This window comes from Martes martes, assembly GCF_963455335.1.
Source record: "Martes martes genome assembly, chromosome: 15".
In the NCBI taxonomy this organism is placed as follows: domain Eukaryota; kingdom Metazoa; phylum Chordata; class Mammalia; order Carnivora; family Mustelidae; genus Martes; species Martes martes.
Genome location: NC_137903.1, coordinates 66,110,600 through 66,136,660, shown reverse-complemented (window position 1 = coordinate 66,136,660; position 26,061 = coordinate 66,110,600). Strand labels below are relative to the sequence as shown.

Here is a 26,061-nt window from a genome sequence, read left to right as displayed (position 1 = left end):
AACCTTAAAGAACAAAAACAATTACCAAAAAACCCCCAAGCTCATAGACACAGAGAACAGATTGGCAGTTGCTGGAGGTGAGGAATAAGGAGAAGGGAAAATGGATGAAGGGGTCAAAAGGTACAAATTTCCAGGGATAAAAAAAAAAATAAGCTATAAGTACGTAATACACAGCATGGTGACTTTAGCTAATAATACTGTATCATAGATGTGAAAGTCGCTGAGAGTAAATGTTTCAAATTCTCATTATAACAAAAAATTTTTGAAACTGATAGATGTTAACTAGGTTTATTGCGGTGATCATTTTGCAATATATAAAAATATTACACCATAGCATATACCTGAAACCAATATAATGTTACACTTCAATTATGCACTAATTTTTTTTAAAAGTATACTTCTTACAGTAAACAAAATGTTTAGAATGCTATAAAACTGACTAGAAAAAGATTGGGAGGTCAGAAAAGAAAGAGTCTGGTGGAAACTAGAATTTTGGGAAAAGCTACTCACAACATCACCACCCACATGAGTGTCAAACCCTAAACACACTGGGAAACAAGCCTAATTGGAAACATTTGCTCTGAGTCACAGCCTTGGGGAAACAATTAGGGAAAAGTATGTTTGCATTGTGTAAGAAAATGGTTCATCTTGGTAGACTTGTCTTTTAAAGTAGAACAGCTCAGGGGCACCTGCGTGGCTCAATGGGTTAAGCCTCTACCTTCGGCTGGGGTCAGGATCCTGGGATAGAGCCCTGCATCGGGCTCTCTGCTCAGCAAGGAGCCTGCTTCCCCCTCTTTCTCTCTGCCTGCCTCTCTGCCTACTTGTGATCTCTGTCTGTCAAATAAATAAAATCTTAAAAAAAAAAAAAAAAGAAGAAGAACAGCTCAATAAGTAAAATTGAGTCTTACAGAAGACTATTCTGCACTTACACCGTACGTAGGTTCCAGAAAACAGACCCTGATCTAAGACGGGAGCCACCAGAAAGAGAGCCAGCCATATTTGTAGAGGCTGAATGGGCTTCGGGGACGCAATCCGAACTAGGGTAAGAGCATCTCCTATAATAAGTAAGGGGACCAGATCCCTTCTCAAGTAAGCCCGACCACTTCTGCGAGGGAAAGAGGGCACTAGTGATGAAGATGCCAGCACAGCCGTTCCAAGACGGTGCCCAGTAAACCAGGATGCTTGGCCACTCTGCTTATGGAAAACACACTCTCTACCCACCTGACCTTGCTCCCATGGTCAAAGTTCCACCGTTAGAAATACATTCCTTTGGTTTAAGACACTGATGTCTCTTAAAAGCCAAATTCCCCTTTGCTGAGACGCTTATCAACCCTTTCTCAGTCATTCACCACTAGCCTGTTTTTCAGATCCCTTGCAAAGAGACATCATCACCTGGGGAGAAGGCTTGGAAGGTTCGGAGGGGAGGAAAACCTCCGACTCACACGCTCCCCCCCACCCACCGCCCGTCACGCACCCCTCGCGCTCTCCCAGGTGCGTGCTCAGCCTCCCTGTGCGCTCTCACGGGCGTGTGCGTCGCTCCCGTGGTCCCTGGGGCTGACGGGCCTTTCCTCTCTTTCTCCACTTTTTGTTCTCATGCTTCAAGACAAACCCTGATGCAAACCTTTCTCCAGCCCCTTCCCGCAGGGTAAACGCGTTGCCCTTCTGAGTCTGACAGACCCTTTCATAAGCCTCTGCCGCTGTGCGGGTCACGGTCAGAACGGTACCAGCCGCGACGTGTGCGGCCTGCTCCCGTCCTTACGTCCTGCCGCGGGGCCCGACCTAACAAATGCTCCGGGCACGTTCACACCTTCCCCGACTTCTGCTCCCCTCGAGAGGAGCCTGCAAAGCGTCACAGTCCCAGCACCCGTTAGCTGCGTGGCCCTGTGCGGCTGAACCTGAGTCTCGGGTGTTCTGTGTAGCATCGAGAGAGCAGTACAGCTGACTCCCCAGGTCCTTACAGAAGCAAATGAAGTAATGAGTCTGAAATGCTTAGCTCGCTGCCTGGTACAGAGGAGGGAACAGTCAGCACGAAGAACCGTGGTTCTCACAGCGGCAAACCCCAACACCCCCCCATCAGCACGGTGGGGAGCATTTTACCTGCTGTATCCTGGAGTCCGCCGGAGACGATGCACTCCTCGGGGCCGGTGCCCTGCCCTCTTCGTGTGGCATCCCAACGCCTCAACCAGCGCCTGACACACTCTACGGGCCCCGTTAATATTTGTGGGAGTGGGACAACCCTCTGGAGGAGTGTCTTCTCCATGCTTTCCAAAGTCGGTGTTCTCATGACGCTCGTTTTATAAGCTATTAGAGGAGACACACCATGAAGACATAAACTTTTGCTGGTTTAATTAACTTGAACAGCTCCGTTCTTCATTAGTCAATTGAGAATCATGGTCATGATTATCTCACAAGGGTGTCAGGAGATAACGAATGGAAGGATAACACTTTCTAAATAGTTGTTGGTAGTCTACAAATGTTCCTTGATCTCAATCTGATCTTCATCCAGTTCTTGGAAAGTCTAGTGTGAACCTCAGGCTGCTGTCACCTCCGAGCTACAAAAAACAGGAGGGTACTCTGAGGACATAGAGAGCTGGGACCAACCAGGAGACAGACTCCCTGCTCGCAAGGAGGAGGAGGAGCCCTGGGAATACCTTCTCCCTGGTCTGAACCCATTTCTATCTCCTGGTCCTCCATCATGCCCAGGGTCACAGCTGAAGAGGCAGCTCCAGGGCACTTTGAAAAATGTTCTCCGGTTGTTTCTGTCTTGCTCCCTTTAATCTATCACATAACTCTGGGGACATTATCATGCATCTGATTAAGTACCTGAAGTATTCCCACTTCTGTCCCTAAAGGTGCTGCCAGGCTGTGGGAACTTAGAGGGAAGGACCCCCGAGCTCATGCCTTTCCTGATCACTTTCAGGTAATAGACATTTCTGCAGTCTTGTTAGGTCACAACTACACTCTTAATTCAGAAAATGGAAGATCCGGTCTCCCATGTGAAGATCAAAATCTTGGACCTCATTTAAAGTTCTAATCTTTTCTCTAGTACCTCCACCTGGGTCTGAGGCCAAGGGAGCATAAGGTCCTGGAAGGGGACCTGAAGCTTTTTTTTTTTTTTTTTAACCACTTTATGCTTCCACTCTTCCTCCCCATGATGCCAACGGGAGAGGTTTCTGAAGCTCCCGGGAAGGCCAGGAAGGGAGTAGGAGGGAAGGGACAGAGAGGTTAAAAAAAAACGCTGAGCAGGGGGCAGGGTGGGGTGGCTGGAGATCTAGTTTCATTGGTATTATCATATTGCGGCTTCCGGGTCTCTGGGCAGGCAGATGTTTATAACTAGTTCTTACTTGTATGGATGTCTTGGCTTATACATCAGGGGCCCCAAACAATGGTGACCTCTCCCCAGTAGCTCTCTTGACCCAGAAGAATGGACCCTATCCTGGCAGACACTTCTGTAGCCCTAATAGACAGGACCTAATATGGCCTCATATTAGCTCTCTTTTGGCGAATCACCTCGGGCCCCCCAGGAAACCCTTATATACGCTTTGTCTCAATAAACTCTGGGGTTCTGGCCAAAGGAAACATAAACGTAATGCCCTATCACAGTTAGCCAACCCAAATCCTGTCCTCTCGATTTCCCAGGCAAGATGAGGTAGACCAAAATTCCACGGAGCCCCCAAACTGCTCTCCAGGTGGTGGGATTGAGCCCCACGACATGTTTGTCTCAAGAAGCACGTCTTTTGATTCCACTTCTTTGATGGAAAACGACACATGACACACCAACAGCTCTTCCCAAAGACGCCTACTCCAAAGATTCTCTCTCATGTTCCACGTTCTTGACTCTTACATTCTCGGTTCTATTAGCTGCAACATCCCATTTAACAAACGCTCTCGGCAGTAAACTAAGTCCACTTCTTGACAACTGGATGTCAAACAAGAAATCCTCTCGAGCAATTTCAATGCATTTGTGTCATCGCTGGCTTTTATTTCTACTTTTGAAAAGGTTTACTGAGGCTTACTCAGTGAATTAAGAGAGTCATGGAATGTTGAAAGGACTTCAGTAATTATGTAGTTAAGTTTGTGCATTTTACAGAGGAGAGATCTGAAGGCCAGTAAGAATTACCACAAAATACACAACCAAGAGAATAAATCGCTGAGGACTTACTGTGTCACTACTGGAGAAGAACAGAGAACGTTGGGTCGTCTAAGAATACAGGAATGGCTTCTACTTAACACCACATAAACCACTGGTCTAGACAGTGTCTAGTGACACTTGGCACATTGTTCCCACCCCCTTTGGGTTCCCTCCTCCAGCACAAGGACCAGAAGGCTAAAAACTATATTCCTAAGACTTCCTTGCAGTTAGGGTTTGGATGCAATTTGGGTTTTTCCAGTGAGATAGATACCTGGGCTTGGAAGGCAAGGGGAAGCAGAGGCTCAGTTTCTGTGACTGTGTTGATCTATCATCATTTTCCAACAGGTGTGTTTACATCAGCCGAACTCTACATCCCACTCCCTGCAGGTGTCGGTGGTGGCAACAGCAGTTCCTGTCTCCATCGGACGGTAGCTCCAGAGGCGTGATCTTACAAGGCTTGTGGCAGGTGCACCCTGGTTTTCGCTCCTGGAGTCCTTCCATCTGTTGCATGGACCTAATTCCTGTACTAAGTCCCATTCTTTGTGAAATGGAATGGTTACTGCTGTCTGCACTAAATCAAGAGTGATTTGCATATAAATCACAACATAAAATTTCAAAGTTGGAAGGACCTTCTTTGAGGCATCAAGTCTATAATCCATCAACAGGTTCCCAAACATCTATTTCTTAAATCTCTCTTATGCCTCTCTATTCTCCATTCTCCTGACACTGCTCTACTCTAGACCCCCAGCGTCTCTGTTCTAGACTATTGAAGTTACCTCCTGGTACCCCCGATTCTAACCACTATCCGTATGAATCTAGCTGTATAGCTAGACGTCTGTTCTGCCTCACTTCCATATGGATCTGATCTTTTCTGATCTTGTCACTTCCTTGCTCAGAATTCTTGAATGGAACACGATAACCTAGAAGATGGTATCCAACCCACTGAGGGCGGCACTTCAATATCCTTCAGAAGCTGGGCTCTGCATGTCCCATTTACCTTCTGCTATCCCCATTACCCATGGCTTCAGCAACACAGAACTCACTGTAGCTCGGTCTGTCAAGTTCTCGTACTTTTCTGTGAGTTTGCACATAGTTTTCTCTCTGCCTGTCATGTGTTCCTTGCTCCTTGACTACCTGGCAGACCTCTATTCTTCCTTCAAAACTCAGTGCTCTTCTCACTTCCTCTTGAAGCCTCTCTTAGTCTTCTCTTAGGAGGATTCACGCTCCCACCTGAGGGCTGGCACTCACTAAATCAAACTTCCATTGCGACATCAATCATCTCTCGCCATTACACCATCTGCTCCTGGATGGACAGCACTGGGACTTTTCGTCTTTGAATCCCCAAGAGACTACTATAACACATAACGTGGTAAGTACTCAGAAGAAGGGAGGGAGGGCGGGAGGGCAGAAGGAAAGGTGGGAAGCAGTGGCAGGGACCCAGAGACAAGACTCAGCGGCTTTACGGTTCTGTCCTCTGAGTTCACTAGTTTTACAAACTCAACATCTCCAAGTGTTAACTCAGCTCCTCACATCATGCCCTCCTACGTTTTCAGAAAATTGAGGGTTCTTTTCAAAATTAGCCTAACAAACAGTCCAGGTGCACAGCCTTTGTTTATATACTCTGTAGTTCCAAAGCAAAAATTAATAAAAGAGCCATTGTTCCTTTAATCTCCCAGAGGTTTCACCTTACAGCTTTGGTGAACAGGATCAGTTACTTTTATTTTTTGGAACCAGAACCAGGGACCTCATTCTTGCCCTCCCCTGTCCCTTTCTTCCTCTGCTCCCCATCACCTCCCCTGGTCTGCTATCCCTACCGCACTCAGTCCTTCTCTTCCAGGTTTACCAGGGCTCTATGCCATGAAATATACAAGGAAAAGGGAATTTTTACTTTAAGACTAATAACTCCTCCCCCTTCCTCAATTTTTACATCAAAAGACATTGTTAAACACCATCTTCTTCTACATTTAAAGAACTGCTGGTTCTCTGGGGGAAAGGAAGGCAGTTCATTAAGACTAAGACCCCTTACAGCCAAGCATTCAAAGTGAGTAGGGGTGATTTGGAACAGTGGATTTCATACAGAAGGCTTGAGTTCTGGTTCCAACTTCTTTACTTATTAGCTGTAAGATGTCGAAGAAGTAATTACTAACATTCGTGGAGTGACTATTGCTACATTTGTAATGGAGAGCATTAGACTGACGAACTTCAAGGGCCTTCCTGCTCCAACATTCAATGACTCTGCTATTTTGAGCGCCTTGAGTAAGCAGGAGAAACAGCCAGATTTATTATCTTACTTTAGCAAAAGTGGTAAAAATGATGAGCATAGCTTGTTAACATGCATTTATGTTTTCTTGTGTTAAGGTGAGGATCCTGACGCACAAACCTTGGCTGGTTCTTCCTACTGAAAAATCCCAAGTGTTCAGGGACACTCCTCTAAAGAAGCTCTCTCCAGGCCCTCCTTCCTGGCAACCATGGGGAAGAGAGTGGCCATCGTCGGAGCTGGTGTCAGTGGCTTAGCCTCCATCCGGTGCTGCCTGGAAGAGGGGCTGGAGCCCACCTGCTTTGAGAGAAGCAATGATGTTGGAGGCCTGTGGAAATTCTCGGTGAGTGGGACATCACTGGGATACCAACAGAAGGGAGATGTGTCACTCCGTAAGTCAAATCTGATCAGTTCTATTCGGACTTGGGTGGTAGGTCAAATAAGCTCCAGATCTGGAAAGTAAAATTTTCTCTCTCCCATCATGCCACTGTCCAATCACTTAAAACCACTTCATACTAGCTCATGAAACATTGTTACCTGCATTGTTACCTGCTCTCTGCAGAGCCCAGATCTCAAGGCTGTAAAGGGCGCTAATGTCAGCAATTTATAACAAAAACAAAAATGTACCACTGCCTCCCCCCATGTAACGGAATGGATTCTATCCCTGTTCACTACTGCTCAGAAAACCTAGGAACATGGTGGGCGGGGGAAAGGAAAGGAAAGGAAGCAAAGGAAGAGAAAAAATTAGACCAAAGTCAGAAGTTCTGAGTTATAGTCTCAACCTTAGGTTTTCTGGGAAGATTAATTTCAGGCAAGTCATTTCTGTTCTTTCTGGACCTCAAATGCTCATTTGTCAAATGTCAAGGTGGGAGATTAGGTATCCTCTAATATGCCTTCCAACTGTAATGGGATGTGATGTTATAATTCACTTGTGTCTATTGCAAAGATATTGCAAGTTATGATAAATGATTGTGCATGTTGTGTGTGTGGCTACTGAATAGTTTGCAAACTCCAAAACCAGAGAGAAAGATGATTGCCTTTGCCATTCAGTCTCATTATTGGACAAATGATATAATCAGAAAATATTCATTTTAAAAACTTTTTTTTTAAAAACTCATTCTCACTCAACAGTCAGCTGTGCCTTTTTTTTTTTAATTTTTATTTATTTGACAGACAGAGACCACAAGCAGGCAGAGGTAGGCAGAGAGAGAGAGGAGGAAGCAGCTCCCTGCTGAACACAGAGCCCGACGCGGGGCCCGATCCCAGGACCCTGGGATCATGACCCGAGCCGAAGGCAGAGGCTCTAACCCACTGAGCCACCCAGGCTCCCCTATAAAAACAATTTTTTAAACTTTGAAAGCCAGGGCAGGGAAACTTCCATCCTTTCTGTCCTGAATTTTCCAGTCATTGTGATTGGATGTAGATGATACATATTTGACATGAAGACATCATATCCACACCATTCTCCTTGTAACCAAACTCTGTCTTTGTCTCAGTGCTTTCCCAAACTACAACAATACATTACTCTAATAGAATATATCAGTGCTAACTTAGGACGTATTTGTTTTCATCTCAAGAGGTTTTTTTTAAGGCGCGCCTGGGTGGCTCAGTGGGTTAAACCTCTGCCTTCAGCTTAGGTCATGTTCTCAGGGTCCTGGGATCGAGCCCCGCATTGGGCTCTCTGCTCAGTGGGGAGCCTGCTTCTCACTCTCTCTCTGCTGGCCTCTCTGCCTACTTGTGTTCTCTCTCTCTCTGTCAGATAAACAAATAAAATCTTTTTTAAAAAAGAGGTGTTTTTTTTTTAAGTGAGAGGTCTTATAATCCTGGATGTGTCATATGAGATATAAGATCATTTCCATTAGGAAGTAATCAAGAGCTATTATTTTTTAAGGATGTGATTTTCTTTATTTATATTTGTTCAGGGAGATGTGGCCAGCTTAGCCTAAATCATGAAATGGTTCTCTATGATCTCATCAGCAACCATTAAATGCTGCTTGAACATCTCTTTTGGCAGTTTTGTGCCAAGTACTGAGATGAAGAATATGAAGTAAGCCATAATACAGGTCCTTTGATAGAAAATGGGCAAAAATTTGTTTGATGGCAAAATCTTTCCTGAAGTTGAATGGTCAGAAAACATGAGTTGAACTTGACATTAGGCTAGTTATAATCTTCATTTGTGCCACTCTGTGTTTCACTACAGAAATTTTCTTGCCATTGACTACAGGGTGCTGTCCCAGATCTCACTAGAAGTGTTATGGAGAAAAATCCGAAACTCTACAAATTCCAAAATATATCTAGCCCTAAGAGTTTCAAATAAGAGGTTATGAAACTGAGCAACAACGAGATAGCCCTTGGTGACCATCAATTTAATAAACAAGTGCCTAGAGATTTAGAAGAGGGTTGGGGTTTGCTACTAAAATGTTAGCAGGTCAAGGAAAACTTCCTGCAAGGAGAGCACCTAGCTGAGACTCAAAGGATGTTCTCAGACAACAAAAGTAGAGGACTATTACGTGTCACAACTCCAGAGAGTGACAGTCCCACTGCTGTCTGTGAATGGCACCCCACAGACAGTCATCAACAGTGTGCAGGACCAGGTGGGAGAGGTTTCTAGGTAAGGGCGACCAGCATGAAAGGCACGAAGGAGGCAGTGGACGTGGTGCATCCAGGGATCTGTAAGTTACCAGTGCCAAGATCACCAAGTTTACTTAAGGAAGCAACAGACGACAGATCGGTACAATGCCAAGTCAGACTCTGGGTTATCTGCAAGATGGGATAGCTCTTTCCCATAAGGTCACTGGTTATAAGCAGAATTCTACTCCACAGCCCCGTGGGCATGTAAACACATAAAAATACCCTAAACTTTAGTCCCTCCACACCCCGCACCGTTCTTCTTGTCTAAGAAAGGTTGCTTGGCGCATACAATCCACTCAGAAAGAGATCTTTACAAATATGTGTTATGTAAGCTTTTATCTTGCAAGTCCTGCTAGGCAGAACTTTCTTTCGGAAGAAAGAAAGAAACCTAATAATTCTGAACTTTTCACCGTGTGCTTTTTCCGCAAAATGGAAAATAAACGAGGTTTAAACACTAGCAGGCTGAATGGGAGCATGTTTTAAGTTTCATATACTCCAAGATGAAGGTCTCGTGTCCTCAGAAGACTTCCACGCTGCCGCAGTACAAAAGGGGAAAACAGTGGAGCCAGAGCTGGGCGGAGGTTTGTTCCACTCACCCATTCATTTAGTCACTCAGCAAGTATTTGGGGAGTGCACTGTGCATAGGCCACAGTGTTAGGAAAAGCTGCAGATTAAGAGGTACAACAGGCAGCCAGCATTTTAAAATCAGAGAAAACAAGTCCTAGACTAACTATAATATCAGTGAATATGCGATGAGGGCAGTAAAGACGATCAGAGCTCGGTAGAGGTAGAGACAGGATGACTCCTGGTTGGTAAGAAAGAGACAAGGAAAGGCATGACGGAGGGGGCTACTTTTGAGCTGGTCCTTGAGGGTCTATTTGGACGCGGAGAAGTGGGATTGACGAGCAGAGATGTTATCTGGAAGATCAGAGCAGACTGTTGACATGCACGCACGACATCCTTGCCTTAGCCTCTGACCTCGCCCCCCGGTTGCCCACGTTCCAGTGGGGGAGACGAGAGACATGGACACAGTCATAACCCAGGACAGGCCATGATAGTGCGACCGCGGCTGCTTGGTTCTCTGGGTCTAGGGCAGCTCTCTCAGCCAGAGGCAGAGTCTCCCTTCCTCCCTCCCCGCTCAAACCCTGCCACACGCTGAAACTGAAAACACGAGCCCTCTGAAGCAATCGGCTCTCGTTAGGTAATACATCTGTTTTCCTTTGTGTGTGGAACAGTCCTTCAGGGAAAATTCCAAGGAGCTGCAGGGTACATACTCTTCCTCCTCCTGTTATGATTGGCTGGGGTCAAGAGGCAAAAGAGCTGAGATTCATTCATGATGGAAACGATCCAAGGTCTTACTCCGTTTCCCAGCAGTCTTACGTTTTTGTTAACCAGTCCACGGCCTGAAGCTCAGGCCTCCCCCCCTTCAATCCACACCTGAGAAACCTCCCTCCCGCGTCTCCTTCCACAACCACCAACAAAAAGTATGGCTGTGCGTGAATGGGAAAGACTCAAACCTCAAAATCCACCTGGCACGAGCCGTCACCCTTTTTCTGACCGTAGCAGAAATTTCAAAGCGAGGCTTACGAAAGTCAGAATCTCTGAGCCTGGCTATTTATGAGAAACGCAACCACCGTGACTAGAAGAGGTTTTATCTTCAAACGGAGGCCACAAGCAGCCCCACCCCAGACATAAGCCTGTCAGGCCTTTCTGGCACTTTTTGTCCGTGTCTTCTTGAGGTCAGTGTGGGGCTGGAGGGAGATGGAGATCTTGGATCCGGCAGGAACCTGTCATTTCTTTAGTTTCCGAGGAAGCAGAGGCAGCCAGCTTGTTAAAGTACTTTTCAAGGCAGCACGTTGTGTGAACTTTTATCCTCCTTAAAACAGAGAGGAGATGTTTGTTTTTCCATTTCACCTTCAACGACTTCTCAAAAAGAAAGCCACTTTTCAGTGATGTGGCTTCACGATGCACTGGCGAGATTTAATACAAGTTCTGAGGCATCCGTCTCCCGCCTGTCTGGTGAGGGGCGGGGACCGCTAACCGGTGGTTCAGGGACTCCTCAAGCACAGAGTTCATTCCTAACAGAGCAGTGGCTCTCAAAGCATGAGCATCGCCTGGAACTGTGGGAAATGCAGATTCTCAGGCCCCAAGCCAGACACACTGAATCAGAAATTCTACGGGTGGGGCCGGGAATCTGTGCTCTAAGGGGCCCTTCCGCCGATTCTGACTAGGCCAAATAAACAAAGCCTCCACTTCAAGAGAAGGTTCTGTTGCTGGTCAATTGTTCACTGAATGCTGTACAGCCAAGCAAAGAGATTCCAAACTACCACCTCCTGTGAACCACTTAGTTGTGTTGTTATCGTCATTGTTGCTTGAACACGAGCAAGAGATCAGAACCAGGTGCTGTGACTGGAAAAAGAAAGAAAACTCTACGAGACCACAAACAGAGCTAACGCGGGGGTAATTCGAGTAAGAGAAGTAAGGTGTAGGTCCCCGCTCTGTGCCATGTGCGATGCTAAGGGCTTTCTTTTCCACATCTTACAAGAGCTATGAATTGTTTTAATGTCTTTTTTTTTTTTACATATTAAAAAGGTTTCAGTTGAACTAAAATTGAATATTCACTGAGAATGCCATTCTTGGCTCCCTTTTTGAGCTTTATCCTTCTTCCTAGGACCAAGCCGAAGAAGGCAGAGCCAGCATTTACCAGTCTGTATTCACCAACTCTTCCAAAGAGATGATGTGCTTCCCAGACTTCCCGTATCCTGATGACTTCCCCAACTATATGCACCACAGCAAGCTCCAGGAATACATAAGGACATTTGCTCAAAAGAAGAACCTTTTAAGATATATACAGTTTGAGGTAAGGGCCTTCTAACTGGTGCTGTTGTCTCAGTATGTTTATCCGTTGGGGGGAAGCAAGGATATAATATTCTGCTCTAGAAATCAGAGCCAAATATTAAGATAGCTCGCCAATCCAATGTTGGTTTGGATTTTAAAGTACTTGTCTTGTTTTTTTCCCCTGAACATGTTCTCCGCTGGTCTCTGACAGCTTTGAGAACGCAACAGAAAATACTAGATGTGCTTACACCGTCAAAGTGCACACTCCACCGTCACACTGTCACGTTTTAGAAACAATCCCAAATTCTCTAGTCCATACTTAGACTTCTTGAGTTCAATGCCAATGAGGTGTGGTTCAAGAAGCTGTGGCATTCTTTGGAAGTTCTACCATGATGAGGAGAGTGAAATTTTATTTTATTTTTTTTATTTTTTATTTTTTTTAAGATTTTATTTATTTGACAGACAGAGATCACAAGTAGGCAGAGAGGCAGGCAGAGAGAGAGAGGAGGAAGCAGGCTCCCTGTGGAGCAGAGAGCCCGATGCGGGGCTCGATCCCAGGACCCTGGGATCATGACCTGAGCCGAAGACAGAGGCTTAACCCGCCGAACCACCCAGGCGCCCGAGAGTGAAATTTTAAATTAATGACTAACGTAGTCCTTGCTCTCATCCTTCGCCCACTTAGTTCTTCAGATCAGGAGACTTAGCAGTCATAGCAGAGAAGACTGGGTTCCGTAAATAACAATAATACTTCGCATTTGTTTAGAATTCCCAATCTCCATTCAGTACTGTTAAATGCAAACATACCTACGTAGTGAGAAAAATAACCAAAAAATTATGAACTGGGATTGTATTTACTGTCACCAAGGGCTTTCTTTTCCACATCTTACAAGAGCTATGAACTGTTTTATTTATTTATTATTTATTATTATGTTTTGTTTATTTTTATTTATTTATTGTTTTATTATACTTAACATAATTTTATATTTATTTACATAATAGTCATACTATGGAAGTGGCTAATATTTCCAAGGGAGGGTATCTGTGCACTGCAAAGGAGAAATAAGGATTGGTAACCCCGAGATATTCCCATATTTATGGAATTGATAGAACATCAGGTCAGAGAGAAAGAAGCCAGGAATGCCAGTTGAAGGTGGTAGTAAGCAAATAACATGGCATCTTTCACAAGAATGTTCAGTGTAATCTACCCCATACCTACTAACTAGACGTTAAAAAAGTAAATATGCCCCACTGAGTAATTTTCCTTGGGAGATTTGAAGAATCACTATGACTCCTTATTTTAATGTTTTCCCATATATTTCTCAATGATCAGGGAGCTCATGGCAGTTATTTCCTCTACAGAAACACGGTGAAAAAATTAAAACCCACAGAATTGTAAATAGAAGGAATTTCTTTCTGGTTTTCTTTAAGACCCTGGTTTCTAGCATAAAGAAATGTCCCAACTTCTTGGTCACCGGACAATGGGAAGTTGTTTCGGAAAAGGATGGGAAACGGGAATCTGCTGTTTTTGATGCTGTAATGGTTTGTTCAGGACATCATGTGTACCCCAATCTACCAACTGATTCTTTTCCTGGTAAGTTGGGAAAATATACAATAGACTGGGGATTTATACACAAATGTCGAGGGTTGAGCTAGATCTTTTCCATAGATGGTACATAATAATTATTCCTAAGTTTCCAAAGATTTCAAAACAAAATTTGGGAGTCTGATGATATGTGAAATATAGTAAGAATTGGCCTCTTGAACCCTTATGCTAAAAGAATCAAGGACCTGCTAGTCAGAGATCAGATGAAGACCTGTAGAGGACGTATTTGTTTAGAGGAAGGGTTTTTAAAAGTCATCTATAGACACATTTTGTAAATTCACTTAAGAAATTTCAGTGTGTGTGTGTGTGTGTGTGTGTGTGTGTGTGTGTGTGTAGCACCGTACTCCACTACTGTACAAAAGTGCCAAGCATCAAATAAATGCGATACACAAGCAACAGATCTCTCTCCTTCCCTCTTTTTTCCCTTGCAGCAGAAACACATGTCCACCATAAAATATTAGACTTCCCATCTGCAGGCATGCTGTTCATAGGCCAAATAATTAAAAGAGTAAGATTCAGGAAGAATGGAGGATTGAAGGCATGAAGGTTAAGAGGCAGTATATTTAGAGGACCTTAGACTAGTCACTTAATTTCACTGTGTTGATTTCCTGTCTTTTAAAAATAGAGACACTGGTATCTGCCACTCAGAGATGTCATCCAGATCAGATGTTAGACTGTAAATCTTTTAGCAGAGGGCCTGGCTCACCGTGAGTACTCAACAAACATTAGCTATTACTACTGTCAAAATACAAGTTCCCATCCTGTAGGTTTTTTAGGGCACTGTAAGTACTTAGTTGGGGATGTAGTGTCAAAAGCCACTGAAAGGATAAATGCACTTTAACTAGGAAGATTTTTTTAAAAATGAAGACTGATAATAGGAATTTTTTAAAAAATGAAAACTGAGTCTTCATCATTTCTTCTGAAAATCAACTCAAAGCACTCCTCACGTTCCCCTCAGGCCTCCACCGGTTTCAAGGCCACTACCTCCACAGCAGGGACTACAAGGACCCAGAAGCCTTCAAGGGGAAGAGGGTCCTGGTGATCGGCCTGGGGAACTCCGGATCTGACATTGCCGTAGAGCTCAGTCGTCTGGCTGCGCAGGTGCACTTTGAGAAACGAGCCTGGGGTGCGCGGCCCTCTTAAGTCAATGCTGGGGCCCTGAGGCTCCGGTTTGCCATGTCCTGAGACAAGGGCTCCACCCGGGGAATGTGCCCATTGAGTCAGGGAGGACTTGAGACCTCCTCCCTGGGAAGCAAGGTGGCGTGGCCCGTGCAAGCAAGGAAATACATTCCGCCCGACCCAGAGGCAAGCGTGCCCGCTGCCTGCCTGTATATATGGATAAGAGTGCATTTTTTTTTTAATTTTGGGTTCTGATCGCCTCCAAGCAAACCGTTGCTAGTTGAGACCCACCCTTATATATTTCACGGCCTGTCTTATCTCCTACCACACAAAAGGCATTGATTGTGCTTATCATTCCAAAGCTCTGAAAGACAGGTAAGATCTGGTTCTTGCTGTCATTTATCCAAAAACTCAACAGCCAGGACTCGGGAAACACTGGGCACAGGTTATAGGCCAGAATCATGTCAGTCTAGAAATAAGCACAGAAATAAGTCAGAGTACTTCTCGACTTCCGGGGGCAGTCAGTGGGTGGAGATGAGAGGACAGGCATGAAACATGATAAAACCTCAGTGACATCAGGTGTGGCAACAGCAGCACCATAAAAAAAGAAGCTAGCTCAGCCGGGATGAAGTCAAGGAAGGCTTCCCAGAGGACTCTAAGCTAAATCCTCCATGACTAATAGACCTTGAAGAACTTAACCTATTTTTAAGGAAACACATGCTCAATAAACAAATTCTTAAATGAGTATAAATAAAACTTAAGGAATTTTTTGAAGTTCGATTCCCCTGGGTTGTCACAAAAGCATCATTAACAGACGAGCAGCTGGGCTTGTCTCAGAGCTGAGACAGCTGCCTCGTGGTTTGGGTCCTGAGCAGAGGTCATGGAGTGGGTGTGTAAGAAGGAGGGAGAGAGGAGACTTCAGACAGAAAACTGAATTAACTCTTTGGTATCTCCTCAGCCTAACTTCAGGTAGACATTAAGCTATATTTCTCCCACCCAATCCATCAACTACCACCATCCACCACCACTGAGGCTCTGGACTCGCTGGTCCCCTACCATTGATGTCTCTGACTCTGTGAAGATTAGGCCAGTCACAATTGAAGACACAGCCCTCTTGTTCCAAGATGACAGGCTCTCATTATTTCAACTACTGTGCACCAGCCCTCTGGGATATAGGGGCAGAGTAGTTCTGTTTCTACCTAGTTTCAGTCATGGACTTTTCATCTTAACCCAACTCTCTAAAAATGTTTCTGCCTAGATATTGGGGAAATGTATGGAGAGGCCCACAGAACGTGTCTGTTGTGTCATATCTGCTTCCTTCTTACAGAGCGGTACTGAAATCCATGTTGCCTTCCCCACCAGGTCATTATCAGCAGCAGAAGTGGTTCTTGGGTCATGAGCCGGGTTTGGGATGATGGCTATCCTTGGGACATGGTGTACGTGACCCGCTTTGCAACCTTCCTCCGGAATGCCCTTCCTTCATTTGTATCTGACTGGTTATATGTCAAGAAGATGAACACATGGTTTAAGCATGAGAACTACGGCCTGATGCCTTTAAATGGGTACTACAAGTAACTCCTATTTTATCATCCCAAAAGAGTGGGGCACTAGTTTCAGTTGAAATTTTTCTCTCTAGGTCTAACTTAAGTCATCTCACAAAGGTCATTCGGATTAAAGTGAGGACTGCATAAGTGACACAGTATCCTCAGAGGTCATGCATGGGGTGAAAATCTTATGGAAATGCCTCTAGTGGTGAAAGGTATATGGGAAAATACAAAATGGCAACGGAGCGGGCAGCCGGATGCCTCTGGCAGGCAAGAATCAGTGATGGTAGCTACAAGCTATAGCACAGAATCTTGAGGGCTGAGCCAATTCATGAATTGTCTTTTGAGGAATACCTTATCCATGCTCCGGGTGATGGAGATAGCAATAATAATATCTACTCATCAAGACTACTGTGGTATGCAGGAAGAGTAAAAAAAAAAAATTAAGGCATTTCGTGAACTATCAAGCTTTACAAATATTGGTTCTTATTAATCTCAAATTTTCCAGTATGCATCTAAAGAGCAACGAACCAGGTAGTGTTAATCAACATGTCTCAGAAAGCAGAAAATCTCACAATTAAAGCGCATTCCTCCTCAACCACAGAGTCTAGGATTTTAGCGGGACAGTCAGGACCCATGAAACATGTAAAACACTGACAATTCGCAAAACTGATATACACTGTAAAATTAATATTTGTTTATATACTTAGAGCCAGTGACCAACACCTACTAATTAGAAAGGCATTCTCGGGGCACCTGGTGGCTCAGTCGGTAGAGTATCTGACTCTTGATTTCAGCTCAGGTCATGTATCCCAGGGTCCTGGGATCGAGCCCCACATCAGGCTCCCTGCCCAGTGCAAAGTCTCCTTCTCCTTCTCCCACTCCCCCTGCTTGTGTTCCCTCTCTCGCTATCTCTCTCTCTCTGTCAAATAAATAAATAAAATCTTGGCGGGGAAAAAAGACCTTTTGTCTTGTAAGAGTAACTGCAAATCATATTCTGGCTTTGCCCTTTAGACAACTGAAATGTAGATTTGGAAATCCATTCATTCCGAGAATGAGGCTTCATCTTAGAAAACGTTCCAGTTACCCTGAGGTATTGATGACACCTTCTCACTCCTCCCTTGGGTAGAGGACAAGGGGAGAAAAACAGGCTTTACTGTGTCCTGCTTTTTGGCACCTGATAAAGCAAAAGAAGAGGTTGCAGAATTATAGACATAGAAAATGGTGTGGAAATACATAGACAGATTCTATGATTTATAAACTTTCTGACTGTTTGAGATATTTGGAGTAAATTTCAAAATTCCTGAATCCTAGAATTTTGGCAACCAAAGTAAAGGAAACCAAATATGACAATAAAGCAGCTCGCCAAGCAAATTGGATTTTCTCACAGAAGACCTCATTTATAATAATAGTTCATTTATAATAGTGGTGCTTGCAAGTGGCGGGCACTGTTTTAAGTGCTTTACAGGGAATGTTCATTTAACTCTCACAACAACAGAATGAGGTAGATTCCATCACTACTGCATTTTACACACAAGGAAACAAATACAGAGAAGTAGCCACTCGTGAGAGACAGAGGTAGATTATAAACCTGGGCCATCTGGTTCCAAATTCTGCATTCGGAACCACTGATTATGTCTAGGAATTAGTTTTATTCTCATCTGTTTGGTGAATCACCAAATCTTGTAAGTGCTCATAAGGAAATCTTCAAGCTTCGAAGAGCCAGAAGAGGCAGCTCAGACAGAAATTCTCTTTCTTTTTTTAAGATTTTATTTATTTGACAGAGAGTGAGAGAGAGCATGAGCAGGGAGAGGGGCAGGGGAGAAGCAGACTCCCCACTGAGCAGGGAGCCTGATGAAGGGCTCGATCCCATGACCTCAGGATCATGACCTGAGCGGAAGGCAGAGACTTAACTGACTGAGCCACCCAAGTGCTCCTCAGACAGAATTTCTTAAGGACTGTGGCAGGCAATAGAAGAAAACCTGCCACAAAAAAAGAGCTCAGTGGTCCCCATGCTAACGTTTCACTGCTCAGCTTTGGTTCTAGTGCTCTGAACTATTGCAGATATTTCCTGGAATCAAGGTATGTTACACCAAGAGCCTTTGTCTCTTGTTTCTGAACAGTCCCCTGAGGAAAGAGCCTGTGTTCAATGACGAGCTCCCATCCCGAATCCTGTGTGGTACTGTATCCATCAAGCCCAGCGTGAAGGAGTTTACGGAGACCTCGGCTGTGTTTGAGGATGGGACCATGTTTGAGGCCATCGACTACATCATCTTCGCAACAGGCTATGATTACGCCTACCCCTTCCTTGATGACTCTATCATCAAAAGCAGAAACAATGAGGTCACTTTGTTTAAAGGCATCTTCCCCCCAAAAATGGAGAAGCCAACCTTGGCTGTGATTGGCCTTGTCCAGTCCCTTGGGGCTGCCATCCCCACAGCTGACCTGCAGGCTCGCTGGGCTGCTAAAGTGTTTGCAAGTAGGTGGACCATTCTGTCTTTTATCCATTTAGTCAGTGAACATTTATTGAGCACCTACTATATGCCAAGGACTGTGCTAGATGCTAGGAATATAAAGGGAACTAGACACACTCCTTGATCTTACACAGTCTAAAAGAGAGCCAGGGGAATGTTACAATAGGGGAAGTCTTAAGGTGTTCTGTAAGGACAGATAAAACAGAGGCAGGGAGTGGCAAGAAACAGAGAAAGGGACTAGAATATGGAGGGCCTTAAGAGCTGTGTTACAGAGCTTAGACTTCTCATAGGGAAATTGGAGGGACTTTGCAAAGATTTTTTTTTTTAAGATTTTATTTATTTATTTGACAGAGAGAGAGATCACAAATAGGCAGAGAGGCAGGCAGAGGGGGGGGAAGCAGGCTCCCTGCTGGGCAGAGAGCCCAACACGGGGCTTGGTCCCAGGACCCTGAGATCATGACCTGACCTGAAGGCAGAGGCCCAACCCACTGAGCCCCCCAGGCGCCACGTACTTTGCAAAGCTTTAAGCAAGAGAAAGACAGTGGTAGGGAACAGCAATGTCAAGATACACTGTGAAGGGGAGAGGGGCCCTGAGGATGTTGTGGGCAATGCTAGAGACCTTCCCAGGGCCAAACTGTCAGAATAGCGATGTCGGGCCGCGCCTGCTCTGTTGACCACCCTCTCCTGCTCCCTCCACTCTAGACCCCACGGTCTCCAGTGGCCACAAGTGTGCTTTGGTGAGGAAATCAAGAATATGAGGATTACATGAAGAAAGGCAATGTCTCAAATATATTGATTTAATTTACAGCAATCATACTGATCATCCTTATTACTTAAAGTGCCTTTTTATTCAAGGGTTCAAAAAAAAGACTGGGCCAATCTAGATACACTTCCCCTAACATATTGTCCATAAAAACTTAGACCATAGGTAATGAAGAAAATGTTACAATCATAGACTCTATGTTTTCTGAAAATGTCATGGATTAGTAAGCGATGTCAAGTGTACCATAAAGAATCATTATTTTAAAACCCCTGTCATGAAATCATTTATAAGGGTGCTTTCTGTGAAATACTTCCACTATGTTTTTCTCTTAAAGGCACAACCATGCCAAGCACATGGAATTTTACCAAAAAAGTTGGCTACAGTTCATAAAACCAAGAAATTTACATGAAGCAAAATACATCATTTATTCATTCATCGCATACTTACTGAGCACTACTAAGTGCCACACTCTGTCTTGGCACTTGGGACACAACATTGAACAATGCAGACAAGAATTTTAGCAAACATCTGACCGCAAGGTCGGGCAGGCTTGGTAGGATGCTGCCCATGACTAGGAAGTGTTCTGCACCGCGAATGTCACAATAGCTTTCTGCCACTGTTATAAGGGCAAAAGGGCTACACTCAGCCATCAGATGCCCCCTCCACTGAGAAACTGTAGCAAAACACTAACAGTTTTCTGAGGACCCTTAAGATCCCCTCTGGCTGCAGGGTGATGGAAAACCCAAGCCTCCTTCCATGGATCTGTTTCCATTGCCATGTACCTTAGAGTGAACTATTTTACCAGATTATTTCTTGGAAGAATTTTTGGTAAGAGGATGCAAATAAGAAATACAAAGAAACTGTTAAGCTATTACATGCATGGGGTGTATCTCAGGCATGCTAAGAATTAGGCCTCACACGACGTCACAGATAGATGAGACTGGGTGATTTGGAGCCACAAACTTCTCTGCTGTCACTATCTCACTGCAGGCGAGCTTTGCCATTCACAGAGGGGGTTCATTGCCTTCTCAAGACTTTATTTCTGTAAGTTCTTATTTTACTAAAGATACCCAAGGCAGCTCCTCTTGATACAAAATCACTTAGGGACATAATTCATAAATACCAAGAAAAATTCATCATGTGTCATTATACTGTTCTGATTTTTTCATCTTTTTCAATATTTCTTTCTTTGTTTCTTTTCTAGAATCATGTACCTTGCCAACTACAAGTGAAATGATGGATGACATTGATGAGAAAATGGGGAAAAAACTCAAGTGGTGAGATTGTACTTACTAATGAAACAAACCCTAAGTTTTTCCTTTATATGTAGGAAAACATTTATTATTTTCTAATATTTCTACTAGTCAAAGTTCACACTTTTTGAACACTTGCTATGATCAAGCAACATTTGATAGGAAAATAATATTCATTACGCGTCACACGAGTGTATAGAGCACATTACGCTCTAGGGTAGTTTCCCAAATGAGGGTGATTTTGATCCCCAGGGGACATTTGGCAAAGTCCAGAGACATTTTTAGTTGTCGCAAGTATGAGGACATACTATTGGCTTCTAATGTGTAGAAACTAGGATACTGCTAAACATCCTACCTTGCAGAAGACAGGCCACCTAAACAAAGAATTATCCAGCTCACATGTCTCCAAGAAGTCCTTTCCACCAGCCACATGTCCGCCAGCAAGTTAACTAGCTGGGAACTGAGCACTGTAATAAGAAAGCCAAACGAAGAACAAAACTGAGTTCACCTGCCCTGCTATTTTCTTCTAAAAGAATATTCATTTCTGATTCATCCAAACATGGGTTCTTAAGTACACCATAAATGGGATTTGTAGAAAGTCATTTACGTGGCTAGACATCAGATACTTAAATGTATTTTTTATGTTAATTACTTCTATAGAAGTAAATCCTTTTCAAATTATGTATTAAAATCTGTTGAAAGAATAATTAGATCATGAATCCCATTCAGAAGAATAGGTGACTGTATAAGAAGTTTCTCGGCCCTTTCAAGCTCTGACATCTCATTCACTGAGAGCTGCCAAATAGTTGCCAGGGAAGGGTCTAGAGCAGAGAAGACCTGGAAACTTCCGACTCCACAAAACCTCCCCGTATCTCATGCAGTTCACAGGACAGCTCTGTGACGTGGGCACTCCCATGTGCCAGCAATTCACACAGCCCACTCCACTCACCACCCTTTGTATCGTGGCCAGTAGGAATATGGAGGAGGAAGAGGAGAGGCCCCAAAGTCCACCTCACTTCTTAAATGGTAGCCTGTTCTTCAGGGCTCGTAAAAGTAAATGAGGCCATGCCCCCAAAATCGAACATCGGATCTAAGCGATGTTATATAAAGAATAACCACGTGTTAAAGGGTGAGTTAAGTTAATCAGTCATCTGGACACACGAAGGGCAGTTCCCTCCAGGCCTGGGGCAGAAGACCAAAATAACATCAAACTTAGATAGAGATTAGGAAGGAAAAGAAAAAAAAATCAACTCATTTATAGCCAAAGAATGGTAAACTCAACGCTGCGGAGAAATAGGGGTGGGATCATTTGGGAGGCGCTGACTAAAATGCTACTTTTCTAAGGTAGAAAAGAAGAAATCAGTGCCTGGTTTCCAGCTGTGACACTCATTCCTATGTGTCATTTTCTTTCCTCAGGTTCGGCCAGAGCCAGACTTTGCAGACAGATTACATCACGTACATGGACGAGCTGGGCTCCTTCATCGGGGCCAAGCCCAACATACCGTGGCTCTTCCTGACTGATCCCCAGCTGGCCCTGGAGGTGTTCTTTGGTCCTTGTAGCCCATACCAGTTTCGACTGATGGGACCAGGGAAGTGGGATGGGGCCAGAAATGCCATCCTGACCCAGTGGGACCGGACAGTAAAGCCAACCAGGACAAGAGCTGTCAGCGAAGCTCAGAGACCCCAACACTTTCACAATTTGCTCAAAATGCTTTCGTTCCCGGTGCTTTTGCTGGCTGTGTGGCTTACATTTTATTAATGAGAAAGCCCTTTACGTCTCAGAGGTTAGCCTAGAGTTTAATCACAGATATCTACGTAGTTTAATTCCAGATACATACACATGTGCATACATAAAATATCATAGCTACTTCTTCCCTTCCTGCAGCTATAAAAATGAATTCTGGCCCATTTAACTGAAAGTCTCAATAAAATGGAAGATACTCAGCCTCTCCCTTTCTGATGAGAATCTATACTCTAGAAAGGGATTTCACATGATGCATTAGCAAGTTCGGAGATGCTTGAGATAAGGAAGAAGGAAGGTGAAGGGGAGTGAGCACAGATGTGAAAGATGAACAAACTTCAGTAAATGATTTAAGGGTGTTTTATCATGAATCATGATTTCAATTTTATCATGAATTCAATCAGAAATGACATCACAACCGTAATGAATCTTCCAACCCATGACATAGTGTATCTCTTCATTTACTTAGATCTTCTTTAATTGCTCTCAGCAGTGTTTGTAGTTTTCTGTGTATAGTTCTTACCCATCATATGTCAGATTTATCCTAACTACGTGATATTTTTGGATGTTATTAAAAATGGTAGTTAAACACTGTTTACAGCTTATATTTAGAAATGCAATCGTTGTTCTAGTAACTTTTTTTATAGATTCCATAATACTTTCTACATAAATAATCAATTTGCCTAAAAATAAGATAGCTTTACTTCTCCAGTTTCAATTTGGATGTCTTTTATCTCTTTTGCTAGCCTTATTTCTTTGAAACTCCAATATAATGTTGAATAGAAGTGGTGAGATCAGACATCCTTGCCTTTTTCCTGATCTTAGGAATAAAGCATTGAGTCTTTTACCAGTAAGAGTGATGTTAACTATAGATATTTCATAAATACCCTTTATTAAGTTGAGGAAGTTTTCTTCTATTCCTAGTTAGCTAACAGTTCTGATCAGGAATGGAGGATGGCTTTTGTCAGATACTTTTTTTTGCATCTATTGAGATGATCGTATGGTTTTGGTTAAAATATGGTGAATTACATGGACTCTTAACCCAATCTTGCATTGCTAAAATAAATGCCACTTGTTCGTGGTATATTGCCCATTTTACACACTGTAGGATTACATTTGTTAACATTTGTTAAGGATTTTTGCATGTATGTTTATAATAAATATTGATCTGTATTTTATTTTTTGTAATATTTTGGTTTGGCCTTGTTATCAGTGTAAGAGTGGTCCCACAGAATAAGTCAGAGAGTATTCTGTCCTCTTAAATTTTCTGGAAAAGTTTATCTATAATTGGCATTATTATTTTCCTAAATGTTTCATAGAATTCACCAGTGAAACCATCCTGGTCTGAAGTTCTTTGTGGAAAAGTTTTTAAACTATAAATTCAAGTGTTTTTGTTCGTTTGTTTTAGTGAGAGGACACAAGCAGGGGGCAGAAGAGGGAGAGGAAGAAGCAGAAGAGAGGGGAAGCAGGCTCCCTGCCTAGCAGGGAGCCCAATGCAGGGCTCGATCCCAGGATCCCAGGATCATGACCTGAGCCGAAGGCAGATGTCTAACGAGTTCTTTAGTAGATACAGGACTACTCAGGTTATGTGTTTCTTCTTGAGAGAGTTTTGGCAGTATGTGTTTTTTAAGCAATTCATTCACTATCTAAGGGAACTCAGTGGAGATATGACAGTCTTTTCAACAAATGATACTAAAGCAACTGGATATTTATGTGATATGAAGAGAATTCAATTAATACTTTGTACCATATACAAAAATTAACTCAAAATGGGTCATAGAACTAAATGTAAATATTAAAAGTATAAAACTTCTAGAAGAGAACATTAAAAAAAAGTCTTTCAATTAGGGAAAGATGTCTTAGTTATATCAAATGCACAATCCATGAAAAAAAAATTTATAAACTAGGGTTTATCAAAATTAAGAAATTCCACTGTTGAAAAGACAATGTTAAAAGAACAAAAGGCAGATTACAGATGGGGAGAAAACATCTGCAAATAATATATCTCACACAAGATATGTATTTATTAACCCAGAAAAAATAAAAATATATATCTATACAAAAACTGGTATATAATATTCACAGTACGTTCATTTGTACTATCCAAAAGCTATACATAACCCAATGCGATCAAAATGGTGGTGGATAGCTAAACAGCACACGGGGGCATCAAGAACGAAAAGGACATAGCTATGTCACCGCCCATGAAACAGTCTTCATAAATGCAGATACTCCTCACAAATAGGACTAAATGCATTGTTCACTTCATATGCATGTAATGCATGTAAGTATACATAAATACATACGTATACATGCATGTGTACAATAAGCATATGCATGCATACATATGTGCATAGCAGGCACGGTGCATCTAGTCATATTTCTGAAGAGTACTACTACTCCGTATGTGACATGTGTGTATCGAGAGAGAGGGCTGTGCATATACGTGTACATACATGATCCACAGTAAGATACGATCGAGGTTATAGGAAAGAGATGTGAAGGGGGTCGTGTATGGGGAGAAAGACTTTTCCGGGGCATTTTTAAAAAGGTTTCTCTGAGGAAGTGTCATTTGATGTGGACTATATTCTTCATGTCCCAGGAGAGAATTAAAGGGGCTGTCCTTACTGAGAGACCCCCCTGAAGAGTTCAGGAGAGAGATACAAAGAAGCAGGACACATCTGAAGAAACGGTGGAAATTCTTCATGACTTCAGGGAGAGTTGGAGGGGGAAAGACAAGGAATGAGCCTGGGAAAGAAAGCAGGACCCACCAGTGGAAGAAAGATGTTCTCTCTGAAGACTTAGCAAGTATCTGGGCTTTGAGTAAAAGATATGGAATTTTTTAAAAATCTTAAAAAAAAAAAAAAGATATGGAATGAAGAGACCAAGTTCCCAGGCTACTATCGGGACCAAAGGCAGCCCCTTGGGTATAACACCCTGGGCTGTGTCTACTGATTTCTTTAAAGAGATAAAACCACGACCTGGTAATACAAAGTCTCTGTAACCAACAAAGATGTAGCTGGATGCAGTATTCTAAAGTGGCTTTTAGTAAAAAATAGCTGGAGGCAAAATGAATACGAAGGGGAAGTTTTTTAAAGCCACAGGAAGTGACAACTGAAATTCCTGTGCAATTTGAAGTTTACATCTTACGTCACAAGCTCGTTCCATGGTCGTCTACTTACAGTTAATAAGGTTTAACTTCACTTTCTTTTCTTACCTTATACAAAAGAAGTATAACCAGAGACTCCATGTCTGTTCGTTAGTCACTTCTCCCTGCAAGGGGAAAAAAAAAGTCATCTTCAGGCATATGAAGCATTGATTCATCACGGGGCCTTCGCGAACCCACACTGCTAAGCATCTGATGAGCACCTATTAAGGGACTGACTCATATTACAAACCTACCTTAATGCATTACAGAAGTCCTTAAACATCCCAGCCTGGATGCCTTCAGGGACTAGACTCATAAATAAGTGAATGAAGCAGGCAGATTCCATATCAATCCTACTAGCAAAGCAAACATAGGGAAGTTAATGCCAGGCCACCCCCGACTACCATCCACACTGCTGCAAGTGTGGCATGGCAAGCCCATCTTCAAAACCCTTCAAAATCTTCCTGTCACCCTTTGGACAATGTTCAAGCTCAAGGGCATTCAAGGACCTCCATTAACTGGCCTTCATCTCTTTCATTCTTACTTCTCCCTGCTTCC

The 26,061-nt window shown here is 43.3% G+C and overlaps 1 protein-coding gene across 1 annotated transcript; it reads left to right on the top strand.

The window, feature by feature from the left end:
• Positions 1 to 6,600: 6,600 nt before the first annotated feature.
• LOC308355531 (putative dimethylaniline monooxygenase [N-oxide-forming] 6) lies at positions 6,601 to 22,373 on the top strand (the record flags this gene model as incomplete). The annotated part of the gene is made up of 8 exons (XM_080823827.1): positions 6,601 to 6,732; positions 11,692 to 11,880; positions 13,287 to 13,449; positions 14,420 to 14,562; positions 15,943 to 16,142; positions 18,248 to 18,603; positions 20,566 to 20,638; positions 22,031 to 22,373. 8 exons carry the CDS (start codon positions 6,601 to 6,603, stop codon positions 22,371 to 22,373), a joined length of 1,599 nt encoding a protein of 532 aa, XP_080679953.1.
• Between the last annotated feature and the right edge of the window lie 3,688 nt (positions 22,374 to 26,061).